At 46.8% G+C, this 23,580-nt stretch overlaps 1 protein-coding gene across 1 annotated transcript in view; it reads right to left on the bottom strand.

Annotated features, from left to right (window-relative positions):
* The window catches only part of itga11a (integrin, alpha 11a), a 104,178-nt gene that overhangs the window by 4,677 nt on the left and 75,921 nt on the right, over positions 1-23,580 (bottom strand). The window contains exons 21-26 of the mRNA XM_080214474.1: positions 20,768-20,857; positions 18,485-18,575; positions 12,256-12,369; positions 8,767-8,871; positions 6,642-6,755; positions 3,472-3,567 (exon numbers count right to left, since the gene is read on the bottom strand). Coding sequence (XP_080070600.1) covers positions 3,472-3,567; positions 6,642-6,755; positions 8,767-8,871; positions 12,256-12,369; positions 18,485-18,575; positions 20,768-20,857 — 610 coding nt within the window. The remainder of the gene's footprint in view (positions 1-3,471; positions 3,568-6,641; positions 6,756-8,766; positions 8,872-12,255; positions 12,370-18,484; positions 18,576-20,767; positions 20,858-23,580) is intronic.

The following is a 23,580-nucleotide window of genomic DNA, read 5'->3' as shown; positions in this document are numbered from 1 at the left end:
GGTTTTTTTCCTGACAATCGACAATGGTTTCATGGTCACCATTGAACCTTTTATTGAATTACCATCTGTCATGATGGGATTCGAACCCAGAGCATTACCCTGGGTCTCTGGGTTACTGATCCAGTGACAATACCACTATGCCACCACTTCCCCATGAAGTAACAATACTAGGAGATATGGAGCAAATGTATAATGAACGTGATTGATATCCTGACTTGTTCAGGTCTGAACTGACTGATCAGATAACCTTTTAGAACATAGGAACATAGAAAAACTACAGCACAAACAGGCCCTTCGGCCAATAAGTTGCGGCGAACATGCCCCTACCTACTAGGATACCTATAACCCTCTATCTTACTAAGACCCTATTGAATCTGCCTCCACCACCACCGACAGCTGCCCATTCCACGCACCCACCACCCTCTGAGTGAAAAACTTACCCCTGACATCTCCTCTGTACCTACTCCCTAAACCTGTGTCCTCTTGTGGCAACCATTTTCAGCCCTGGGAAAAAGCCTCTGAGAATCCACTCGATCGATACCTCTCATGATCTTATACACCTCTAACCAGGTCACCCCTAATTCTTTCATGGGATGGGAATCCCCGGCTAAAGTGTTTGATGCCCATCCTCAATTGCTCGTGAGGCAGTTGGGAGTCACCCAGCTTCTTCCCTGCTCCCATCAGATTTTTGAATGGACCTATCTCGCACTAAGCTGATCTTCCTCTACACCCTAGCAATGACTGTAACCCTACATTCTGCACGCCTTTCCTTCTCTATAAATGGTATGCTTTGTCTGTATAGCACCCAAGAAACAATACTTTTCGCTGCATGCTAATACATGTGACAATAATAAATCAAATCAAAAAAAAGATTGCTGTGACTCTGGAGTCACATGTAGTCCAGACCAGGACTACAGACTAGTCCAGACCAGGACTACAGACTAGTCCAGACCAGGGGACTCCCAGCCACCTGACAAAGGGACAAACTGTCCCAAAAGCTTGAGGCTTTTGCTACAAATAAACCTGTTTGGACTTTATACTGGTCTTGTGGGATTTCTTAGTGTCATACAAATTGAGAGCAGGAGTTAGCCATTTGGCCCCTCGAGCCTGCTCTGCTACTCAATAAGATCATGGCTGATCTGATTGTGGCCTCAACTCCCCATTCCTGCCCACCTCATGATAACTTGTTAGTCAAGAATATGTCTACCTCTGCCTAAAAATGTTCAATGACCCTGCTTCCACCACGCTCCAGGGAAGAGATACCAAAGCCTCATGACCCTCAAAAAGAATTCTCATCCCCTGTCTTTAACAGGAGACTCTGGATTTTTAAACTGTGCTGCCTAGCTCTAGTCTCCCACACAGGAGAATCTCCTACACAACAACAGTGACTGCACTTCAGATAAAAAAAAGTACTTCACTGATTGCAAAGTGCTTTGAGATGTACAGAGATCATGCAAAGTGCTGCAGAAATGCAGGGATGGCAGTGATTAGCACAGCTCCCTCAAAGCACCAGGGACCCAGGTTCGGTTCCTGGCTTGGGTCACTCGTGCAAGAAACAATACTGTATGTGAATACATGTGACAATCATAAATCAAACCAATAGTCTGTGTGGAGTCTGCATGTTTCCTTCATGTCCGCGTGGGTTTGCTCCGGTTTCCTCCCACAGTCTGAAAGACCTGCTGGTTAGATGCATTGGCCATGTTCAGTTCTCCCTCAGTGTACCCAAACAGGGGCTGGAGTGGGGCGACTAGGGGATTTTCACAGTAACTTGATTGCAGTGTTATGTAAGCCTACTTGTGGCACTAATAGATAAATGTTCTTTAATTTCCTGCATTTTGGTCAATTTTGAGATTTGAAGTAATGCAGAGCTATCCACTAGAGGTCAGCACTGCACCACTTGAAAACACGTCAATAAATTGGAGATGGGGCAAACAGAATTCCCAGTGTAAATGGAGGCTAGCACTAAAATTACTTCAGGCGTTCTATCGATTATTAAAACTTAATTTCTTTACTTGGGGTTGTCTAAATGCAAGCTGAGGAAAGGGTAATCGTGTAACCCAAAAGCAGGATATTAAAAAATAATACAAATTATTATTACAGAAAGATTTTCTTTTCAAAAGGATATGATGTGTTGAAGATGTGACTCAGAGAGCAGGTCAACAGATGTGGTTCTCATCTGATCATAATCTGGCAGACGCATTGTGAAGGTGGGCGCGGGGGTGGGGAGGACAGTGGGTTTGGGGGTGGTTGGTAGATTGGAAGTGTCTGTGACACACTTGCCGATGGCGTAATCGTGCTCCCAGAAGTAATATCTTGGATACAGGCATCCAAGGATGCAAGCTAGGGTCAAACCCATCTGTTGGTTCGGTGTCCCCTCCGATGATCTCTCCATGCCTGCGTATCCCATGCCCGCTCCTCGTGGAGCCTCCTAATGCCCCATTGCTGCTCACTTTGGCTTCAATCCACCTCCCGTTCCTGCGCCATGGCACTGCGAGATGGGACTCGGCAGTTAACTAACAAGGGCAGAGCAGATGCCCCATGGAGGAAGTGAATATCATTCTTCACTGTGCGGTTACCCGTGTCTGCACTGTTTATGTTAAGTTTAAAGTTTATTTATTAGTGTCACAAGAAGGCCTACATTAACACTGCAATGGAGTTACTGTGAAAGTACTCTAGTCACCACACTCTGGCTGCTGTTTAGGTGCTGATAGCGGAGGTTGTTGCTTGGTGTGGCTCTGTACAGCAATGGCCAAAACGTGTGGAAGCTATCAAAGTGGTCACCCTATCCATTTCCTCACTGGTCAGAATCGCATTTATTTTTAGGGATGAAAGATCTCCATTCTTTTGACCTTGTCATCAGCCAGACAGTCATCGTTCCTCCTCTACACCCAGGCTTCTGTGGCACAGCATGGGAAAGCACAGGAGGCCATTTGGCTCCTTCTATTTGTGATGTCCCTTTTGTAGAGGTATCCAATTAGTTCCCCACCTCCGCTCTTTCCATAGTCCTGCAAATTCTTCCCCTTCAAGTACTTATCCACGTTGTTCAACCTACAGCTGGAGGTTTTGTCACATGACTGCCTCCCTCCAGTTATCCCACCCTTTGGTCATCCAACATGTCCATTGTCACTTTCCCAGGCCAATGTCTTGCTTGGTCATATGTTCCTTGCCTGTCAGTCATATGTTCTTACTTTTTTATAACTAATAAACCAAAAAAAACCCCAATTCTTTTGAATTGCCCAACGATTTTGCTCCTGATGATTGTTTCAATTAGTGGAGACACCGGAACATTCCTGGTGGGTTGGTCACCCCTACTCTGTACGCGTGGGTTACCTCAGGCCATTCCCCTCCCTCCTGTTGCTGAGAAGTGGCCGAATGTTGGGTCAGCTCCACAGGTCCAGAGTCTAGGCCGAGACCTGGGCCTTGCTTCTCATTTACCCCCTGTCGACACACAGTGAAGGTTTATTCACTCACCTGTCGAATCCTTGCCTCCTTCTTTGGAAACATGGCCCTGGGCTCCCGGATGTTGAGTCTTGCCGTGGTTATGAGTTGCAGAGACCGGAACTTGAGCTGAAGGTGAACAAAACGATAGTCAGAAAGCATCAAATACAAAGAAAATGAGGCCCATTTTCATTCGACTCCATTGCCCTGCTCGTACACCTCACCCCCTCCCCTCCCCCAGCTGCCCACCCTCAAACTCAAACTCCCATCTCCTCCCCTCCCCCAGCTCCTCACCCTCAAACTCAAACCCGCCTCCCCTCCCCAACTCCTTAAACTCAAACCCCTCAGCTTCTCCCCTCCCCAGCTCCTCACCCTCAAACTCAAACCCCCCACCCACTCCCCTCTCCAGCTACTTACCCTCAAACTCAAACATCTCCCACCCTCTCCCCTCTCCAGCTACTCACCCTCAAACTCAAACCCGCCTCCCTTCCCCAACTCCTTATCCTCAAACTCAAACCCCTCAGCTTCTCCCCTCCCCAGCTACTCACCTTCATCCTCACCCTCGAGCTCCTCATCCCCTTCCCTCCCCCAACTCCCACTCTTCCCCCTCAACTCCTCACCCTTAATCCCCTCACCATCTCCCCTTCCCCAGCTCTTCGCCCTCTCTCTCTCAAAACCTTCACCTCCTCCCCTCCCCCAACTTCTCACCCTCAAGTTCCTTACCTCCTCTCTTCCCTAACTCACCCACTCCCCTTTCCCTAATCCCTCACCGTCGCTCCTCCCCAACTCAACACCCTCTCCCCTCCCTCCAAGTTCTCCCCTCCCCAACTCACTCTCTCCCTTCCATCTCAATCCTCAACCTTTCCCCTTTATCCAATTCCTCTCCCCTCACCCTTCCCCAACTCACCCCTTCCCTCCCTGTAACTCCTCCCTTCTCCAACTCACCCGATCCCAAATCCTCCCCCTCTCCCAGCCCCTCATCCAGAACCCTCCTCTTCTCCATTAGATGCACATTTTCCATACAATATCCATACTGTTCCTGTGAAACAATATTAAATATCGTAAAGATATCAAACTCATTTAACAGCAAGAATCATCTGAAAGTGGGATATTTATTTTCTTGCAGTCAGACATTCCTTTTATTTATTAATCTTCTGAGAGTGGAAGGGACAAAGATCAAAGAAAATCCCAGCACAGGAACAGGCCATTCGGCCCTCCAAGCCTGCACTGACCATGCTGCCAGTCTGAACTAAACTCCCTACCCTTCTGAGGACTCAAATCCCTCTGTTCCCATCCTATTCCTGTATTTGTCAAGATGCCCATAAAATAAAAGCCCTGGCGCTGCCCAAGGGGCGAAGAAAGAGGCAAGGAGTTGACAGGTGAGTGAACCAACCTTCACTGCACATCGACAGGGGGTAAATGAGAAGCAAGGCCCAGGTCTCGGCCTAGACTCTGGACCTGTGGAGCCGACCCAACATTCGGCCACATCTCAGCAACAGGAGGGAGGGGAATGGCCTGAGGTTGACCCCATGTCTGCAGAGTGGGGCTGACCAACCCACCAGGAATGTCCCGGGAAGAGGAGAGCAGCAGGTCACGAGAAAGAGCTGGTCAATGCGTGGGTTACCCTTTAAAGAACTCACCCTAGCCTGCAAACCAGCCTCTTAAACACAATATTTAACATTTATCCCGTGTAGCGTTATTGTTTTATGAGTCAGGAAGGAAAAGCTCATCTTGAATTCATTTGATAAATTCCACTGATTTCAGCTTCATGCTGCAGATGTCGATGGAACCTCAGCGATTTTCCTATCAGTTTTAATGACAATTTCAGGATTGCGGCTTTTGTTCTGTTTTGCGTAAACAGCAGTAATGTCGCATGGCTTTCAAAGAAGCTGCCTCTCGCCTTGTCTGGTTGGAGATGAAGCAACACTGAAGGCATTTGGAATTGCAAAATTAAACCCAGGCGCTGTTAACCCCTCAGTAACCTATCCCCAAATGAGACAGCCTGAAGATTCTGTGTCAAACCCCAATGATGTTTGAATATTTGGCAAGTAGGCTGAAGGTTCAGATCCACACTCCGCTAGTTCCCTCTCCTACTACAGGGACCCAAATACCCGCTAACCTCACTGAGGGAACGCTACGCTGTCTGCAGCACCGCATTTGGGATGGCACAGAGCTGATTTAGATATTAAAATCTGTATTGAAATTTCTTTAGCAGGAATTAACTGACATCTTGGGGCCTGTGAGCGTACCCTCCTCCTCCAACTAACCCACCCCCTTCCCCACCCTCCCAAGAGTGGTTTACTCCAGCAACAGTTCCTCACTAACCGGGAACTGCTGGCCGAATTCGCTGGAGTGAAGTGAGGCCCCTCCAGGACATTGGGGATAATGGGAGTGGGTGTGCCACCCTGGGCAGTGCCAACCTGGCCCTCTGGCACTGCCCAGGGTGGCAAAGTGGCAATGCCCAAGGGCCACCTTGGCTCTGCCCACCAGGCAGTGGGCAGTGCCAAGATGGTGGGATTTATAGGGAGCAGGGCCTATGGGAGAGATTGGTGGGTGGGACCTGCTGCCACTCCGCATAAGGATCCGTGGCTGAGGGAGGAAATGGGGTGATTGGGCCTGGCCATCTGGGGTGGGGAGGGAGGGGGTCAGTGAGGTCAGAGCTGTGGGTGGGGAGTATCATCGGGGGCTGTGGTTGGGAGGGGAGGTGGACATTGGTGCTGGCCTGGAGAGGTCTGGGAAGGCGGTGATCGGGGGTGGGGTAGGGTCAAAGGGGCAGTAATGGGGGATCGCGGAGCTGGCCAGCGATCGGGAAGCCGGCAGTGGAAGACCATTGCGCATGTGCTGATCTCTGCTCTGACAGGTCAGCGCGTGCGCAATGGCTCCCTCAGCGCATCCTGCCGGCCTCTCCAGCGGGAATAGACCCAGATTTGCAACGTGACTCTCACTAGGGCTCAGAATGTGGGAGATTCATTTTAAAAATACCACTGAAAAAAAACCCAATGAGATTTACTCCAGTTTTTACACGAATTCGGCACTTAGAATTTTTTTGGGAGAATTGGCCCCAAGATGTCTCTAACTCAAGAGTGTGAAGGCGATGATCGAGGGGCCTCGATTGGTTGAGCTGTAACATTCGAGTCTCGGATAAACCTGTGCTGTTCAGACGCTTTAAGAGTTCACTTTATTTATTACAGGGATACACTTACTGTCATCAGTGAATCAGTCCAGATTCTCCCAGAGATGTGAATGATATATTCTTCATTAGTTTTAAGGTTCCTCACATCACACATGAGGAGGGTGAATTTCGAGTTGCTGGCATCCTGTCAGATTATAAGTATTCAAAGTTAAAGTTTGCCAAGTTAATGCAGAATGTAAGGAATGCATCAATAGAAACTGGGGGCGGAGTGGCAATAAATAGTCCTCAGATGCAGACTTTGAAGATCACTTATTAACAGGAAATTGAAACAGTTTAAACTGAGCACAGACTTCTGGATACTCTTTACGATTCTGCCAGACGTCATCTTAAATTTATTTACAAGGCGAGATAGAGGAAGCTTTTTTCTTGATGAGTGATCTTGTCTCATCCCAGGTTTTTATTTTCGGGTTTTGTCCCCTTCCATTTTATTTCCTTTTCTGAGTTACCACAGAATCCCTACAGTGCAGAGAGAGGCCATATGGCCCATCGAGTCTGCACTGATCCTCCAAAAGAACATCCGATCCAGTTCCTATCCCCATAACCCTAGGCATTTACAATGGCTAACCTACTTATCTTAGGACACTAAGTCTTTCTGGTGGGAGATATGACCGGAGGGTAATAGCTGGAAGGTGTGGCTAACGAATCGAGGAGTGACTGGCTGCAGGGAGTGGGTAGGGTTATGGGGAGATGTCAGGAGAAATGGGACGAGCTGCATTGCTCATTCAGAAAGCTAGTACAGACAAGATGGGCTGAATGGCCTCCTTCCGTCCTGTAACAATTCTGTGATTTCCTGGTTGGGGGTGGGGGGACGTCTTTCGGGTATATGCGCTTTCCTGGAAAAGGGAAGAAATTATCAGAAATGCCTTTTTCCAAGAAAATTCTCCCGATGCCACAATCATTCAGTGGGATAACATTTTATCAGGATTACAAAAGAGGTGGAGCAAGGAATTTCTGATGTATTCTTTAAACAACAACAACAACAAATGCTGTATGTATTGGGCCATTGATGTAGTAAAACATATTAAGATGCTTCACTGGAGAATGATTGGACAGAATATCCTGCGATGGAATTTCATGTCCTGGGTTACATTCTGTTGCTATTTTCCACCTCCTTGTCCATCATTAATTAACTGCTCCCATTTAAAGATTCAGTAGAGGTTATTCCATCTGGCTTCAGGGTGGGTGGGATGTGCACCTGCTCCAACAACCTGTCCTGGTCTCCCCACGTCGACACTATAGTTAAGAAAGCCCACCAACACCTCTACTTTCTCAGGAGGTGAAGGAAATTTAGCATGTCCACCACAACTCTCACCAACTGCGACAGATGCACCATAGAAATCAATCTTTCTGGTTGTATCACAGCTTGGTATGACTCCTGCTCTGCCCAAGACTGCAAGGAACTACAAAGGGTCGTGAATGAAGCCCAGTCCATCACTCAAACCAGCCTCCCATCCTGTCTACACTTCCTGCTGCTTCAGAAAAGCAGCCAGCATAATCAAGGACTCCACACACCTCAGACATTCTCTCTTCCATTGGGAAAAAGGTACAAAAGTTTGAGGTTACGCATCAACCGACTCAAGAACAGCTTCTTCCCTGTCGGACTTTTTAATGGACCTACCTTGCGTTAAGTTGATCTTTCTCTACAGCCTAACTATGACTGTAACACTACATTCTGCACCCTCTCGTTTCCTTCTCTATGAACGGTATGCTTTGTCTGTATAGAGCGCAAGAAACAATACTTTTCATTGTATCCCCATCAACGTGACAATAATTAATCAAATCAAAATCAAATCTGGTTTCCTGTCAGGAGCGGGTTGTGTTGGCAGGGGGCTGTAATAATGGGATGATACTGGGAGAACACATGGGTAAGAGGCATGTGGGTGCTTGCGGGAGGGATGTGACTCCCTCCCCCGGTGAGAGTCAGTGCTTCCAGGAGAGGGGATGGGAGAGTGTGGGGTAAAATAACCTGAGCAAAGGGAACAAAGGACAGAGGGATTAGAAAAGAAATTGTTTGCAGAGTGTTCCTCTTTATAAATAGATGAAAGACCCTCACTGAGATCAAAGGGTCTGACTTCAATCAGCTTCTTATTCACATTAAAGTTCTGATTTCACCAAAGCAACAAAAGCTTTGTTACCAGCTTCTCATAGTGCCTCAGATCCTCCGCAAAGACTGATCCTCTGGGGGTTTGCTGTTGCTGCATTTCTGTGTTACCAGTCAGACTGCACTGAGTCCCATCTCTCTGCAAAACAGCGGATACGGGAGCAACATAAAAACAAGAAACATTAGTGTCAAAACAGTGTCATCACTCACTGATAATAATCAACTATATAAACGCAGGGCAATTGGGACTAGCTGGGAGGGCACCATGGTCGGTTTGGATTAGTTGGGTTGAAGCAATATAGAGCTACATTTCTCTATGATCCTGTACAGTGGCAAAAATCATTCACCTCGGAGAGGTTCACCATCAGTTAAGAGATTCAGAAGAGATAAGCATATCTGATGTTCCGAGGAAGTGTTTTAATAACATGAAGAGAAACACTGAGAGAATCAGCGAATCCATACAGTGCAGATGGAGGCCATTCAGCCCATCGGGCCTGTACTTACAACAATCCCACCCAGGCACTATCCTTGTAACCCAACATGTTCAATAAAAGCAATTTATAACAGATGCTGGAATCTGAAACCAAAAGAGAAAATGCTGGAAAATCTCAGCAGGTCTGGCAGCTTCTGTAAGCAGAGAAAAGAACTGACGTTTCGAGTCCAGAGGACCCTCTACCCTGGTAATCCACCTGACAAAAAGGGGCAATTTAGCGTGGCCAGTCCACCTAACCCGCACATCTTTGGAGTGTGGGAGGAAACCAGAGCACCCAGAGGAAACTCACGCAGACATGGGGAGAGCGTGCAAACTCCACACAGATAGTGACCCAAGGCCGGAATTGAACCTGGATCCTTGGCGCTCTGAGGCAGCAGTGCTAACCACTGTGCCACTGCACCATCCTGAGGGGAAGGGGAGATCAGACATTCCTGGCTCACAGGTAGCTGAGATAAATCAATACAGATGTGGTGAAGTGAAAGCTGGATGAGTTCACAAGAGAGAAAGGGATAAGGTAGGGCCAGATCCAGCACGAAGAGAGGAGGTTTGTGTAGAACATAAGCACCAGCACTGATCTGATGGGCCAAATGGCCTGATCTGGAGCTTTAAATCCTATAGAAACAGAATGCTGTGATTATTAACAATATTTTCAATTTTCTGAACAAAGACTGCTGTTAGAAACAGAAACAGGATCACCTTCTTCTGAGAGGGAAGTTTCTGGGCAGTTTTTGACCCATTGGCAATTGCCCCTCATTGGCCAGATTGAGAATGCTGTTCTGTGTAAGGGTCATCTAGACCCGAAATATTAACTGTGTTTCTCTCTCTCCAGAAACAGTCAGAGCTGATGAGGTTATCCAGCATTTTCTGTTTTTATTTCAGATTTCCAGCATCTGCAGTATTTTGCCTTTTTTGAGAAGGTCTCAACCTGCTTCAGACAGAACCCTTACCCCTCACCATTCTCCGCAAGCTTTCAACACATGAGGTGAAGAGGAGGCACACCGTGCTATCCCTTTAAAACCACTTGCAAGTTTCTCAGTTTAGGGAGTGAATTATCACCAAGGTTCCTCCCTCCTAGTCACTAACTGATGACTCAGTTGGGTATCTGGACATCAGTCGAGAACGGGATTAGGAAACCGTGAGGCTCCCAGTTGTTGAACAGCGGTCAGACAGTTATTATCCTCAGAGGAAGCGTTCCACATTGAATCAATCTCTTCAGGGCACAAGGAGCAGAATTGGCAAGAAAAATAAATGACTGTTCATTTCAAAAAAACATGACTGTTCCCTTCCTGTTGGCGAACACTTCAGTGGTCACGGGCATTCGGCCTCCGACTTTCGGGTAAGCATTCTCCAAGGCGGCCTTCATGACAATCGACAGCGCAGAGTCGCTGAGCAGAGACTGATAGCCAAGTTCCGCACACATGAGGACGGTCTCAACAGGGATCTTGGGTTCATGTCGCACTATCTGTAACCCCCGTGACTTGCCTGGGTTTGCAAAACCTCACTTACTGTACTGTCTGGAGACAATACACATCTCTTTAACCTGTGCTCAGTGCTCCTTCCACTCACATTATCGGCCACTTTAGGACTTGAACAGCAGGTTAGGTGTAAAGGTTTGCATTCTAATCAGTAATCTGTAAACTGGCTGTGCTTTATATGTACTGTCTGAGGCCAGAACTCTCCATTCACCTGCGAAGAGGGGAACCTCGATAGCTTGTGAGTTTACTATCAAATAAATCGGTTGGACTTAAACCTGGTGTTGTCAGACTTCTTAACAAGAAAAATAAAAACAAAGATTTAATATTGCCAAAAACTAAGAATGGTGAATCTTTATGCAGGCCACAGGGTGGCATGGTGGCACAGTGGTTAGCACTGCTGCCTCACAGTGCCAGGAACCTGGGTTCAATTCCCAGCTTGGATCACTGTCTGCGGAGTCTGCGCGTTCTCACTGTGTCTGCATGGGTTTCCTCCAGGTGCTCTGGTTTCCTTCCACAGTCCGAAAGCTGTCCTGGTTAGAGTGCATTGGCCATGCTAAATTCTCCCTCATTGTACCTGAACAGGCGCCAGAGTGTGGCGACTCGGGGATTTTCACAGTAACTTCCTTGCAGTGTTAATGTAAGCCTACCTGTGACACTAATAAATAAACTTAAACATAAAATGTAAAACACACCACCCCAAAAGATTATAGCATCAGACTAACAGAAGGGAGTATCACTATCAGAATCTCTCTCCTGGACTGTTTAACCATCAGCACCAGCCTTATTGACAGAGAGTGGCACCAGTTGTACCCACTGGACTGAGTGCCTTTTTCCTTTGCAGTAAATGCTCGGCCATTATCAGGACTGCTCTCACGAAGTGAGTCTTACCATCAGGAAGCCTAGGGTGGCACAGTTGGCAGTGACCCAAGTGGAATTGAACCCAGGTCCCTGGCACTGTGAGGCAGCAGTGCTAACCACTGTGCCACCATGCCACTCTCTGACCTGCATAAAGATTCACCATTCTTAGTTCTTGGCAATATTAAATCTTTGTTTTTATTTTTCTTGCCAATTCTGCTCCTTGTGTCCTGAAGAGATTGATTCAACGTGGATTGTCCTCTGGGGATAACAACTCACTGACCGCTGCTTCACAACGCCAGGGACCTGGGATCGATTCCCGGCTTGGGTCACTGTCTGTGTGGAGTTTGCACATTCTCCCCGTGTCTGCATGGGTTTCCTGAAAGACATGCTGCGCCTGAACAGGCGCCAGAGTGTGGTGACTAGGGGAATTTCACAGTAACTTCATTGCAGTGTTAATGTAAACCTTACTTGTGACAAATTAACTTTAACTTTTTTTTTACTTTATTTGTCCCCCTCATAATGTGTCACCATCAAGGGCCCAAATATTGAAGAGAGAGTGTTACGATCAGCACCATTCGCTTGGGTGGAATGTCATTGGTGGGACCCCCCTGTTGTAGAGACAGTGTTACTATTAGGGGAGGACCCATCTCATTGACTGTTCCCCTCAGGGCTCAGCAGCTCTGCTCTTGGTACTCACCGGGCTGGTGGAGTTGTTGGTCAGGGCCAGGAGGAGGTTGTTACCTTTGGTTTGTGTCGGAATGGTCACGATGAGCAGCAAGTGGTTTATAGTGAATTGTCCCAGATTCTGAAGCTGCAATTAAACCAAGAGACGTTTAGGAACAGTAAGTACCCAAATCCCCCTTCTCACCTATTCAGAAACACATTGCCCTGTCTCTTCATCTTCTCCTTCCTAATCTGGGCTAACGGTACCAGTTCTATCTCCTTCAGTGCGACATGGCTGAGATTAGCTATCCTTGTACTGAATGAGCATTGACCCTGAGCTACTCCTGATTTATATAACCCAGTATGAGCACATTTTTGAGGGTATACTCCAGCATGGTTTAGTTTGCAACACTCTTATATAAAAGTTGGAAGGTGTGTGGGGAGGCGATGGCCTAGTGGTATTATCGCCAGGCTATCAATTCAGAAACTCAGCTAATGTTCTGGGGACCCGGGTTCAAATCCTGCCACGGCAGATGATGGAATTTGAATGCAATAAAGGAATTAAGAATCCACTGATGACCTTGAAACGATTGCCGGAAGAACCCATCTGGTTTCTTTAGGGAAGGAAATGTGCCATCCTTACCCGGTCTGGCCAACATGTGACTCCAGAGCCACAGCAATGTGGTTGACTCTTAAATGGCCTAGGAAGCCACTCAGCTCAAAGGCAATAGGGATGGGCAATAAATGTTGGCCAGTCAGCGACGCCCATGTCCAGTGAATGGATTAAAAAAAGCCCCAGTTGAGCCTGCGCTATGAGGGGGTGGGGTGCCAGTTTGTATCTGCAGGTCTAAAGAACCCCATGTTTCTAAATTGATGAATAGCAGCGACTAATAACAGACTAATGGCTTATTTGTATTTTTCCAAGATCTTGCCACTTTTCCATTCATTTCCCATGGATCCAATGGGCCGAACAATCTTCATCTTCACCATAATGAATCTACCTGGTTATGAAATGCTGTGGCACCTCTTGAGGATGTGGGAATCTTCTTCCAATATACCTAAGCACAATCCTTCTCGAGGGCAATTAGGGATTGGAAATAAGTGTTGGCCTCACCAGCAATGAGCTATGAATGAATAAAGAAATATAGCCCAGGCTGGCACTCCAGTGTAGCACTGAAGGAGTTCTGCACTATCTGAGGTGCCGTCTTTTGGTTGCAATGTTAAATGGAGGCCCGTCTGCCCTCTCAGGTGGAGGCCAAAGATCCCAGGGCACTATTTCAAAGAAGAGCAGGTGAATTCTCCCCGGGATCTTGACCAATATTTATCCCTTAACTAACATCGCAAAAACAGACAACCTGGTCATTACCATCTTGCTGTCTGTGGGATCTTGCTGTGCTCAAATTGGCTGCCCTGTTCCCTATATTGCAACAGCGTGATTCCACTTTAGAAAGCAGCTCATTGACCTCTCAACCCCCTGGGACATCCTGATGTTGTGAAAGGTGTTAATGAAATGCAGGTCCTTTCTTTGTGTGTTGTGCCCGTGTTTCCTATATTTGAGGGGTGGCGTGGTGGCACAGTGGTTAGCGCTGCTGCCTCAGAGCACCAGGGACCCGGGTTCAATTCCTGGCTTGGGTCACTGCCTGTGTGGAGTTGGCACATTCTCCCCATGTCTGTGTGGGTTTCCTCTGGATGCTCCGGTTTCCTCCAAAAATGTATGTGTTAGTTGGATTGGCTATGCTAAATTACCCCTTCACGTCAAGGGTAAATGCATGGGGTTAAGGGGATTGGGCCTGGGTGGGATTGTGGTTGGTGCAGACTCGATGGGCCGAATGGTCCCCTTCTGCACCGTAGGATTCTATGATTTATTTTAATCAGCCGGCAAGGAAGCCCATGCATTCAGAACTTCAATAGGTGCAGAGTCAAATGAAGATTGTGGAATAAATCTGGCAGGGCATGTGGATTTTGACTGGGGTTATCTGCGTACAATCTTTGCAGATCTTTCAGTTTAGTTACAGCACCTGGTTTGAATTCATTAAATGTTATTAATGTTCCAATTGTCTCCAGCTGCCCCCTGCCTTATCTTATTTAATCTATAACAAAATAGTTCATTAAAATCATTAAGAAATACAATTTGACTTTTCAAATTACGTTTTCTTGAGATAAAAATGGGAAAGTTGATGTAAAGATCATGCTAAAACCAGATGGAAAGTTTAGACTCCAGAATCCAATCTGATCCCTGAAGTCCCGTTTTTTTATGTTTCCATCAAAGCACCAGACAGAACGTGGCCAGAATTTCACTGCAGGCTCATCGGGATATAGTGTGGAAATTCCATTCTGTCTCCTTAGGAGACGTTGCCAGAATTCCTGGATAGGGACACTTTGTTGGAAATTCCATACATTTTCCTCAATGTGTATTGTCTGTGTTTCCAGACAGGTTGCTCAGTGTACCATGCCAGGATTAACACATGGGAATCCTGGCTGGAATTTCCATACAGGTTCTCCTTGGGATAACGTTGCTGCAGATGCAGGTTGTCTTAAAATTCCTGGTGCCCCGGACACCATTCATACCTGGGGCTCACCTGCCTCCATCCTCCCATTCCAACCCATGATGCAGTACAATGTGTGAAGAGAGAGGCCCCCTAGAATATTTACGCATTGTGTGAATAGTAATGCAAATTAAATCACAACAAAGTGGGCAGAATTTAAGAATGATTCCAAGTGTCCAGGTAGCATGAAAATGGGAGAGTTCCTGATCCGTATTTTGGGTGTGTTTCCATGCCCTATTTTATGCACTTAATCAATGAAAAAAGTGGTGCAGACTGTTCCTAGCTGCTACAGACAGTGGGAGGGGCTTAATTCACCAACCAGCCTGCAGAGGGAGCTACTGCACATGTGCAGACCTCTGATTCTGCACATGCTCAATGGCAGCAGCAGGGGTCTGACAAACAGAGAGCTGTTCAGGCCCCTGCTACCGCAGGCAGCCTCAACAAGCTTCCCCCTGCCGCAATCACAGGGGCCCAGGGCTGATTGCAAGCCCCACAATGCATGGGTATCTAGCCCCTGGATCAGCCATGATCTTATTGAATGGCGGGGCAGGCTCGAAGGGCTAGATGGCCTTCTCCTGCTCCTATTTCTTATGTTCTTATGTTCTCCCAACTGCTGCCCAGACCAATGGGTTCCTGTTCCCCTGATCAGATCACAACTGCAGAGTTGCAGCCCTCTTCCCCCCAATCAAGCTGCCCCTTCATGCACCACCCCATAGGCACCATCCCCCATAGGCCCTGCCCCCTAAACCCACCCCCATAGGTTCCACCCCCTGGCACTGCCCAGGTGTCAGGCTGGCACTACCCAAGCGTCACCCCCTCCCTGGCCCTCAGCCTTCTCAGGGGATCTCTACGGTCTTTGGTTCCACTGGCGAGGCTAACACAACTATTCCCCGTTCACTGGGAGCCAGTGATTTCCTCACCGGAGAGGACCTCTTCCAGCGAGGCCATAAAGGCAAGCAAGCCTGGGCGATACAGAACAGGGCTCACTAAACAGCTGCAAATAAGCATTTCAATATATTTAAATTATTCAGCCTCTCACGCATGTCTGGCGAGAGGTTAAACTAGCTGGAAATCTGGCTCTTGCAAAATTGCGAGAGCAGACATGTCAGGCATGATCCTGATATGAGAGGTCTAGGTTTACAAATGATCCTTTATAAACTCAGAGCCTTGCAGGTAGCAATCTATTCCACTCAGGTCTAATCTTTTGTAAAAGTTCCACTTTTTGCACACAAGTTCCCACAGCTGACTTAACAATTATTAAGACAGTGTCTAAGGATAAATTCACCATCTTTTGACTGCTTGAAGACAGCATGAACCGCTGAACTGGAGCTCCTGTACTGATTGCAGCTTTACCACTAACCTGAACTCCTTTCAGCTTGCTAACTAAAGGAGAGAGCTGAGTTTTCTTCAACCTCGAGTTCCCTCTCCATTTGATAATGGCCAGTGCACCCATCATCTCTGCTATCTCGATCCTTCTTAGCTAGAAGCATAGCGAGGAGATGTAATATAGCGGTAATGTCACTGGACACGGGGGTGAGGGGTTCAAATCAGCATCTGGTGGAATTAAAATTCAATTGATAAATCTGGAATATAAAGCTAGTCTCAGTAATAGAAACCCCACCGTGCAGAAGGCCATTTGGCCCATCGAGTCCGCACTGACTCTCTAATAGAGCATCTTACCTAGGTCCTACCCCTGTAGCCCTGCATATTTAATCCACTAATTCCCACCACCACATCTTGGGACTCTAAGGAGCAATTTAGAATGGCCAATTCATCCAACCTACACATCCTTGGAGCACGGGAAGAAATCGGAGCACCCGGAGGACAATATACAGACTCCACACAGACAGTGACCTGAGGCTGGAATTGAACCCAGGTCCCTGGTGCTCTGAGGCGGCAGTGTTAACCACTGTGCCACCAAGCGGATATCTCCTTTTGCTGTTAAAGACTCAACTGGTTCATTAATGTGCTTTAGGCGAGCAAATCTACTATCTTTACCGGATCCGGTCATGGGATTTTCACAGCAGCTTCATTGCAGTGTTAATGTGAGCCTTGTGACATTCACAAATAAACTTTAAACTCTGTGACTCCATATCCACAGCAATGTGGTACCTTTACTTGCCCTCGGAAATGGCATACAAAGCCACTCAGTTCAAGGGCAATTAGGGATGGGCAACAAATGTTGACCTTGCCAGTGACTCATGCATTCAATGAAACAATTAAAATAACAGGCTCATCCTCCATGCTCATTCTCATGGTGCTGAGATTTGCCTCAGTAATAATTCTTCGCCAGAAATCCAATCTGTGGAATTCCTTCAGCGGTCAGATTAGAGTCAGCAATTGTTCTTTGAATTCAGAAACCTGTCTACGTATTTGTTCTTCTAAGTGCCCTCCATTATTTGGGGGTCTCTAGTACACTCCTAGCAGTTTTTTTGTTTCTGAGCTAATCCCACATGGCTTCATTTGATGCTTAATTCAATATATCAACCATCCCCAACAGTAATTGTGGTAATGTCACTAGATTTGGGGGTTCAAATCCCACCACGGCAGCTGGTGGAATTAAAATTCAACTGATAAATCTGGAATACAAAGCTAGTCTCAGTAATAGAATCCCTATAGTGCAGAAAGTGGCCATTCGGCCCATCGAATCTGTATTGACTCTCCAGTAGAGCATCTTACCCAGGCCCTATCACTACAACCTCACATATTTAATCCACTAATTCCCCCCTAAACTACACATCTTGGGACACTAAGGACACTCTCAGATAGGACAGTGAAGAAGGCTTTTGGCATGCTGGCTTTCATCAGTCAGGGCACTGAGTATAGAAGTTGGGAAGTTATGTTGCAGTTGTACAGAATGTCGGTGAGGCCACATCTGGAGTATTTTGTTCAGTTTTAGTCATCTTGCTGTGGGAAAGATGTTATTAAATTGGGCAGAGTGCAGAAGAGATTTACAAGGATGTTGTCAGGACTCAAAGGATTGAGTTATCAGGAGAGATTGGACTGACTAGGACTTTTTTCTTTGGACCGTAGGAGCCTGAGGGGTGATATTATAGATGTGTATAAGATCATGAGCTGCTTGGATAGGGTGAATGCACTCAGTCTTTTTCCCAGGGTTGGGGAATCAAGAACTAAAGAGCATAGGTTTAAGTTAAGAGAAGAAAGAGTTAATGAAAATCTGAGATGCAATGTTTTTTTACACAGAGGGTGGTATAAATGTGGAATGAGCTGTTGGAGGAAGTGGTTGAGACAGGGACATTGATGACATTTAAAAGGCATTTGGGCAGATACATGGATAAAGAAGGTTTAGAGGGATATGGGCCAAGTACAGGCAAATGGGGTTAGCTTAGATGGGCTTTTTGATCGGCATGGATCAGTTCAAGCCTAAAAGCCTTGTCTCTATGAATCTATGAATAAAACACCCCAGCTCTTTTTTATTCATTTGTTTTGATTGGTGCACTCAAGCCCTAAAGTGAGACATGAACACCGAACTTTCTAACTTAGCATGCTACCCAATGAGGCACGGCTAAATGGATGGATATCTGTGACAAGGTCTGACTTGGATGTGATGCTGTCCACAGTTGCACCGTTGGATGACTATCACTAACATGCACTTCCGGTGCCTGTGGAACGACATTCCAGCAAACTGCAGTGCCTTCAGGGGAGCGTGGGATGTGAATCAGGCAGCAAGAAAAAGAGAAACAGAAAGGCCCTTACCTTAAACGTGAAGTTAAAAGGAGGATCGAGGTCTCCATTTGCCTCCAGCTCATCGTATGACTTCAAGTCGTAACGATCAGGGTTGGAATCCCTGTCAGAACAAAGTCAAATCCTTAAATGTGTTAGCTCAAATTCTTCTCAAAACAGCGGACCAATCAAACTGAAATCGAGAAACGGGGTCAATAATTTAATAATCTGAAATCTATTGAAGTGCCTGAGAATCACAGAAGCTTCACTCTTTCATCCATCCCTTCCACCAATCAGATACAAAACATCAGATTCACCTCTCCACCAGCCAGATATAAAGCAGCGGATCCATCCCTTCACCAATCAGTTACAAAACATTGGATCCACCCCTTCCACCAATCAGATATAAAGCAATGGATCCACCCCTCCACCAATCAGTTACAAAGCATAGGATCCACCCTTTGCTACAATCAGATACAGATTGGATTTCCATTTGAGCTTGTTGCTTTCAGTTTCCGCAGCACGGTGTCTCACTGGCTTGGAGCAGAGTTGTGGGTACACAGCACACACCCTCTTTATGCAGCACTACTGGCCAGGTGCTGAACTTAAAGGTTCAGCTTGAATGTTAGAGAATAGGTGATTGGAAGAATGAGTGAATGGCTAGGTCATGAGATGGCAAGAAGATAAGGTAGGTGGATGAAAGGCCGGGGGTAGTCAGGAGTTTTGGAGGGGGTCTCAGGCGGTGTAGTTGGGTTGAGTCAAGAGATAGTTGATGGGTCAACGAGATAGTCAGGGGTCAACGGCATAGATGGGTGAGGTCAGGAAACTAGTCAAGGGTCAGTTGAGTCATTACCCAAATATAAAGGGCCCTAGGGAGCAAAGGAATTTCCCAGGGGAAGTTGAAACGTCCTGGACAATTCTCATGGAGGTCGGTGCATAAAATCTTCCATTAAACTTCTTGATCTAAATCTATTGAATCCTTACTGTGTGATGGAGACCATTCGGCCCATTGAGTCTGCACTGACTCTCTGAAAGACCATCTTACCCAGGCCCACAACATGGTTCCCCCCTCCTCCCCAACCCTATTCCTGTAACTCTGCCCATTTACTGTAGCTAATCCACCTAACCTACACATCTTTGGAGTTTATGAGGTGACTTAGCATGGTTGATCCACCTCACCTACATATCCCGGGTCTTACATCCTTTGATCAGTAGCCTGGAAGATTTGGCCTATTCAGTTTTGTGGCGCTTCCATTAAAATGGAATTGAATACCTTTTAATGAATCTCAGTGTGAACAGCACAGAGTGGAACACCACTGAATTAACCGTTCCTCACCCACTACGTAACATGGAGCCATGCAGTTGTTGAAGTAATTTGCTTTAATTACAATACTTACTTAGCATATAGATTTTATATTATTGCTTAGTGTTATTAGCAGAGCATTCTGCGAGCAGGGAAGTGGGGGTTGTTAGAGTTTCTGTGTAGCAGAGGGTGAGTTGCTGAGAAGTAGAATGCTGAGGTTTAACAGCAACACCACTGGCTGGAGGGTGTAATTACAACATGACAAGTTTACATATATTGTTCCTATTAAAAAAGCAGGCATGGGAATTTACATCGGAAAATAGCTAACACTATTCTGTGGGAGAAGCATCAGTGCAGTGGTTAGAACTGCCGCCTCACTGCGCCAAGGACCCGGATTCGGTTCCTGGCTTGGGTCACTGTCCTCCCTGTGTCTGTGTGGGTTTCCTCCAGTTGCCTCCCACAGTTGGAAAGACGTGCTGGTTAGGTGCAGTGGCCATGCTAAATTCTCCCTCTGTACCCGAACAGGTGCCGGAGTGTGGTGACTAGGGGATTTCCACAGTAACTTCATTGCAGCGTTAATGTAAGCCTACTTGTGACAATAGTAAATAAACTTAAAGCTTGCAGGAAGTACATTTTTGTGTACAGAAGTTAAGCATAATCCCATAATTTAAAATAAACCATAGACCTGCCCTAGTTTAGGACAACAACAATTTGCATTTAAAGTTAAGCCTTTAGCACAGAACAAAATGCCTGAGGTCCATCACAGAAACACAAACGGGCAAAAATGAACATCACGCCAAAGAAGGAGATATTAGGCTGGGTGGTTAAAATGTTAATCAAAAGATGGTCATAATGGAATAGGAGTCGGAGAGACAGAGAGGGAATTCTAGATTATGACCGAGGCAAACGGCAGCAGCTAGTACAGAATTCTGAGAGTGTAAGTTCAGACAAGTTAACCTGTCCTATTATTTAGAACGAAGAATGGTGACAGGAAGTGAGAGCCTATTTTGTACCTGGTGAGGAGGAGGTCTGCTTCATATTGCACAGGAACGTACAGGTGATAGGTGTTATCCTGAAGTGTTTCTTCTGCTTCTTCACTGTCACTGAATGAGATAAATATGTAAAAATATGTGTTAGATAACAAGAGAGAACCTGCCTAATATCTATTACATTGAAACTTACAGGTTCATGGTGCAGTGTCTATTTTAAGAAGTCTCACAACACCAGGTTAAAGTCCGACAGGTTTATTTGGAATCATGAGCTTTCAGAGCGCACCAGGACTCACCTGATGAAGGAGCAGCGCTCCGAAAGCTGATGATTCCAAATAAACCTGTTGGACTTTAACCTGGTGTTGTGAGACTTCTTACTGTGCCCACCCCAGTCCAACGCCTATCATGACCTATTTTACAGAGGGTATCTGGTACAGAACTGGCTATTTGGCCCAACTAGTCTATGCTGGTTTTTACACTTTAATAAGGCCTCCTTCCATATTTCCTCATCTAAATCTATTGTTGTAATTCTCTATTTCCTTCTCCCTCATGTGTTTGCCTAGCTTCCCTTAGATATATCCATACCATGCACTTCAAAAGTGGAGGTCTTGTGGCGCAGTGGGTTAGTGTCCCTGCCTCTGAGCTTGAAGCTCCGGGTTTGAGTCCCACCCCAGGATTAGGTGGCCAAGGGAGATGCGTTCATGGTGCAATCAGACAGGTTGTGTGTAACCTAAAAATTCTTCCAAACACACCCATGGCTACGGGTAAATGTGGGAAAGACCCCTGGTCAGCCAGGTTTGATGTGGAGTAGTGTCCCTCAAACTATAAGACCCTAGCAACAGACTAGAGATCAGTTCTGGGAATCATAGCTATGGGAAGAGATGAAAGTCTGCCTTAATGCACCACTATATGTGAGAAGAGAATTGGAATACACTTCAAACACAGCCTTAGCATTGACTTTACAACGTTAGATCTTGACCTTATCGCTCATTTCCTCTCTGGTGGAATGTGGGATAGGTGTCTGAACATTTCTTTGGATGGGGGAAGGAGGTGAATTGTTGGAGTGGAGACTTGTGTCTCAGTTCACTGGTGCTGAGGAGCTGCTCTGGGCTTTGGTGTCATCCTGCCTTTTCCATCTCCCAGGCTTTGCCGTGGCCACTCATCAATTGATGCCTCAGTCAAGTGCCACTCTTGGCAATGCCACAAGGTCCTGCACCCTGATGGGTCGCATGTTCATTTTGCAGACAGTGGGTCCAGTTTCGGCCACACCAGGCAGTGTCGCTGTGTCAAGGCAAATCCGGGATCGTGGATCTTTTCATTTGCCATCAGGAATCTGGGATAACTGTCTCCCGGTACCAGCGAAACAGCATTAGATCCAGTTGGAGTCTCCTTCCCACAGCTCGAGAAAGTGCACATTGTGGCCAATGAAGTATTTTTGAAGTGTAGTAGCTTTTGTGAAGAAAGATTGAAGCCAATTTATGCATAACAAATCACCATAAGCAGCAGTGTGACCATGACCAGATCATCTGTTTGGTGATAAGGACTGAAGGATAAATATTGGGCTCGGAAAACAGATCGATCTCTCCTGCTTTTATCCATAATAAGACTGTGGGATCTTTTACAAGGGGTCCCAGTTTCATGTATCATTTTAAAGACACATCTTCAACAATGCAGCATCCCCTCGCAAATGCAGGAGATTATCTATTCACATCTGTGGGGTGAGATTTGAATTCACAACATGTTGACTCAGAGGTGAGAATGTTACCCATTGAGTGTGATGGAATACTCTCTGCTTGCCTGGATGAGTGCAGCTCCAACAACTCAACACCATCCAGACAAAGCAACCCACTTTATCAACCCACCACCCCCCCCATCCGACACCTTAAGCATTCATTCCCCCCCCCTCCACTGACACACGATGGCAGCAGTGTGTACTATCTATAAGTCACACTGCAGCAACTGATCACAGCTCCTTCAACAGCACCTCCCAAATCCATAGACTCCACCACCCAGACAAGGGCAGCAGACAGATGGAAACACTGGATTTACACTGAAAAGGCTGGAACCAGGGGGCCTCTGCACATACGCAGCAGCCCCGAACTGTTAGCCTGCAGTTTGCTGGCCAGCTCTGGACTCTCGCAGTGCTGCACTCTGCCCTACACCCCTCCACGGCCCGATTGTAACTACCCCGTCCATTCGCGGGCCAGCCCCAATTCCCGTCCATTCCGGATCGCCCGATCTCCATCTATCCCCACCCCCACCTCAACAGACTATTCCCACCCCATCCCCAGACAGAACCCCCCCTTCCCCCGTTGACCAACTCATTGCCCACCCCTGTCCCCCCCCCCATAGCCTGCCCCGATCGCTCACCTCCCTCCTGCCTTGACTGGATGCCAATGCAGAGTGGCAGCAGGACTCTCATTAATCACCCTCCAGACCCCACCCCCAGCAGATCCCACCCCCTTGGCACTACCCCATGCCAATGCCAAGGTGTCCCCTGAGCATGGACACTTTACCCCTTGAGCAGTGCCAGGGGACACAGGCTGGCTGTTCCAGGGCACACAGGCTCGCAGTGCCAGGGTGCCCATGTCCATCTTGATGTGCAAATATCTCCGCTGTTCCTTCACAGTATCAGGATCAAAATTCAAACACCCTCCCTAACAGCATCATAGGTGTACGTACACTATATTTACTTCAAGAAGGCAGCTCACCACCACCTTCTCCAGAGGAATAAGAGATGAAGAAGTGATTAATAAAGGCTGGCCAAGCCAGCAACGCCCACATCCTGTGAATGAATAAAATAAAAGGACAGGCCATGAAGGGGACACCAATGGAAC

Source organism: Carcharhinus amblyrhynchos, chromosome 28 (genome assembly GCF_965287045.1).
Source record: "Carcharhinus amblyrhynchos chromosome 28, sCarAmb.v2.hapA, whole genome shotgun sequence".
In the NCBI taxonomy this organism is placed as follows: domain Eukaryota; kingdom Metazoa; phylum Chordata; class Chondrichthyes; order Carcharhiniformes; family Carcharhinidae; genus Carcharhinus; species Carcharhinus amblyrhynchos.
The sequence above is the reverse complement of the archived record's forward strand: the minus strand, read 5'-3'. Positions and strand labels throughout refer to the sequence as shown.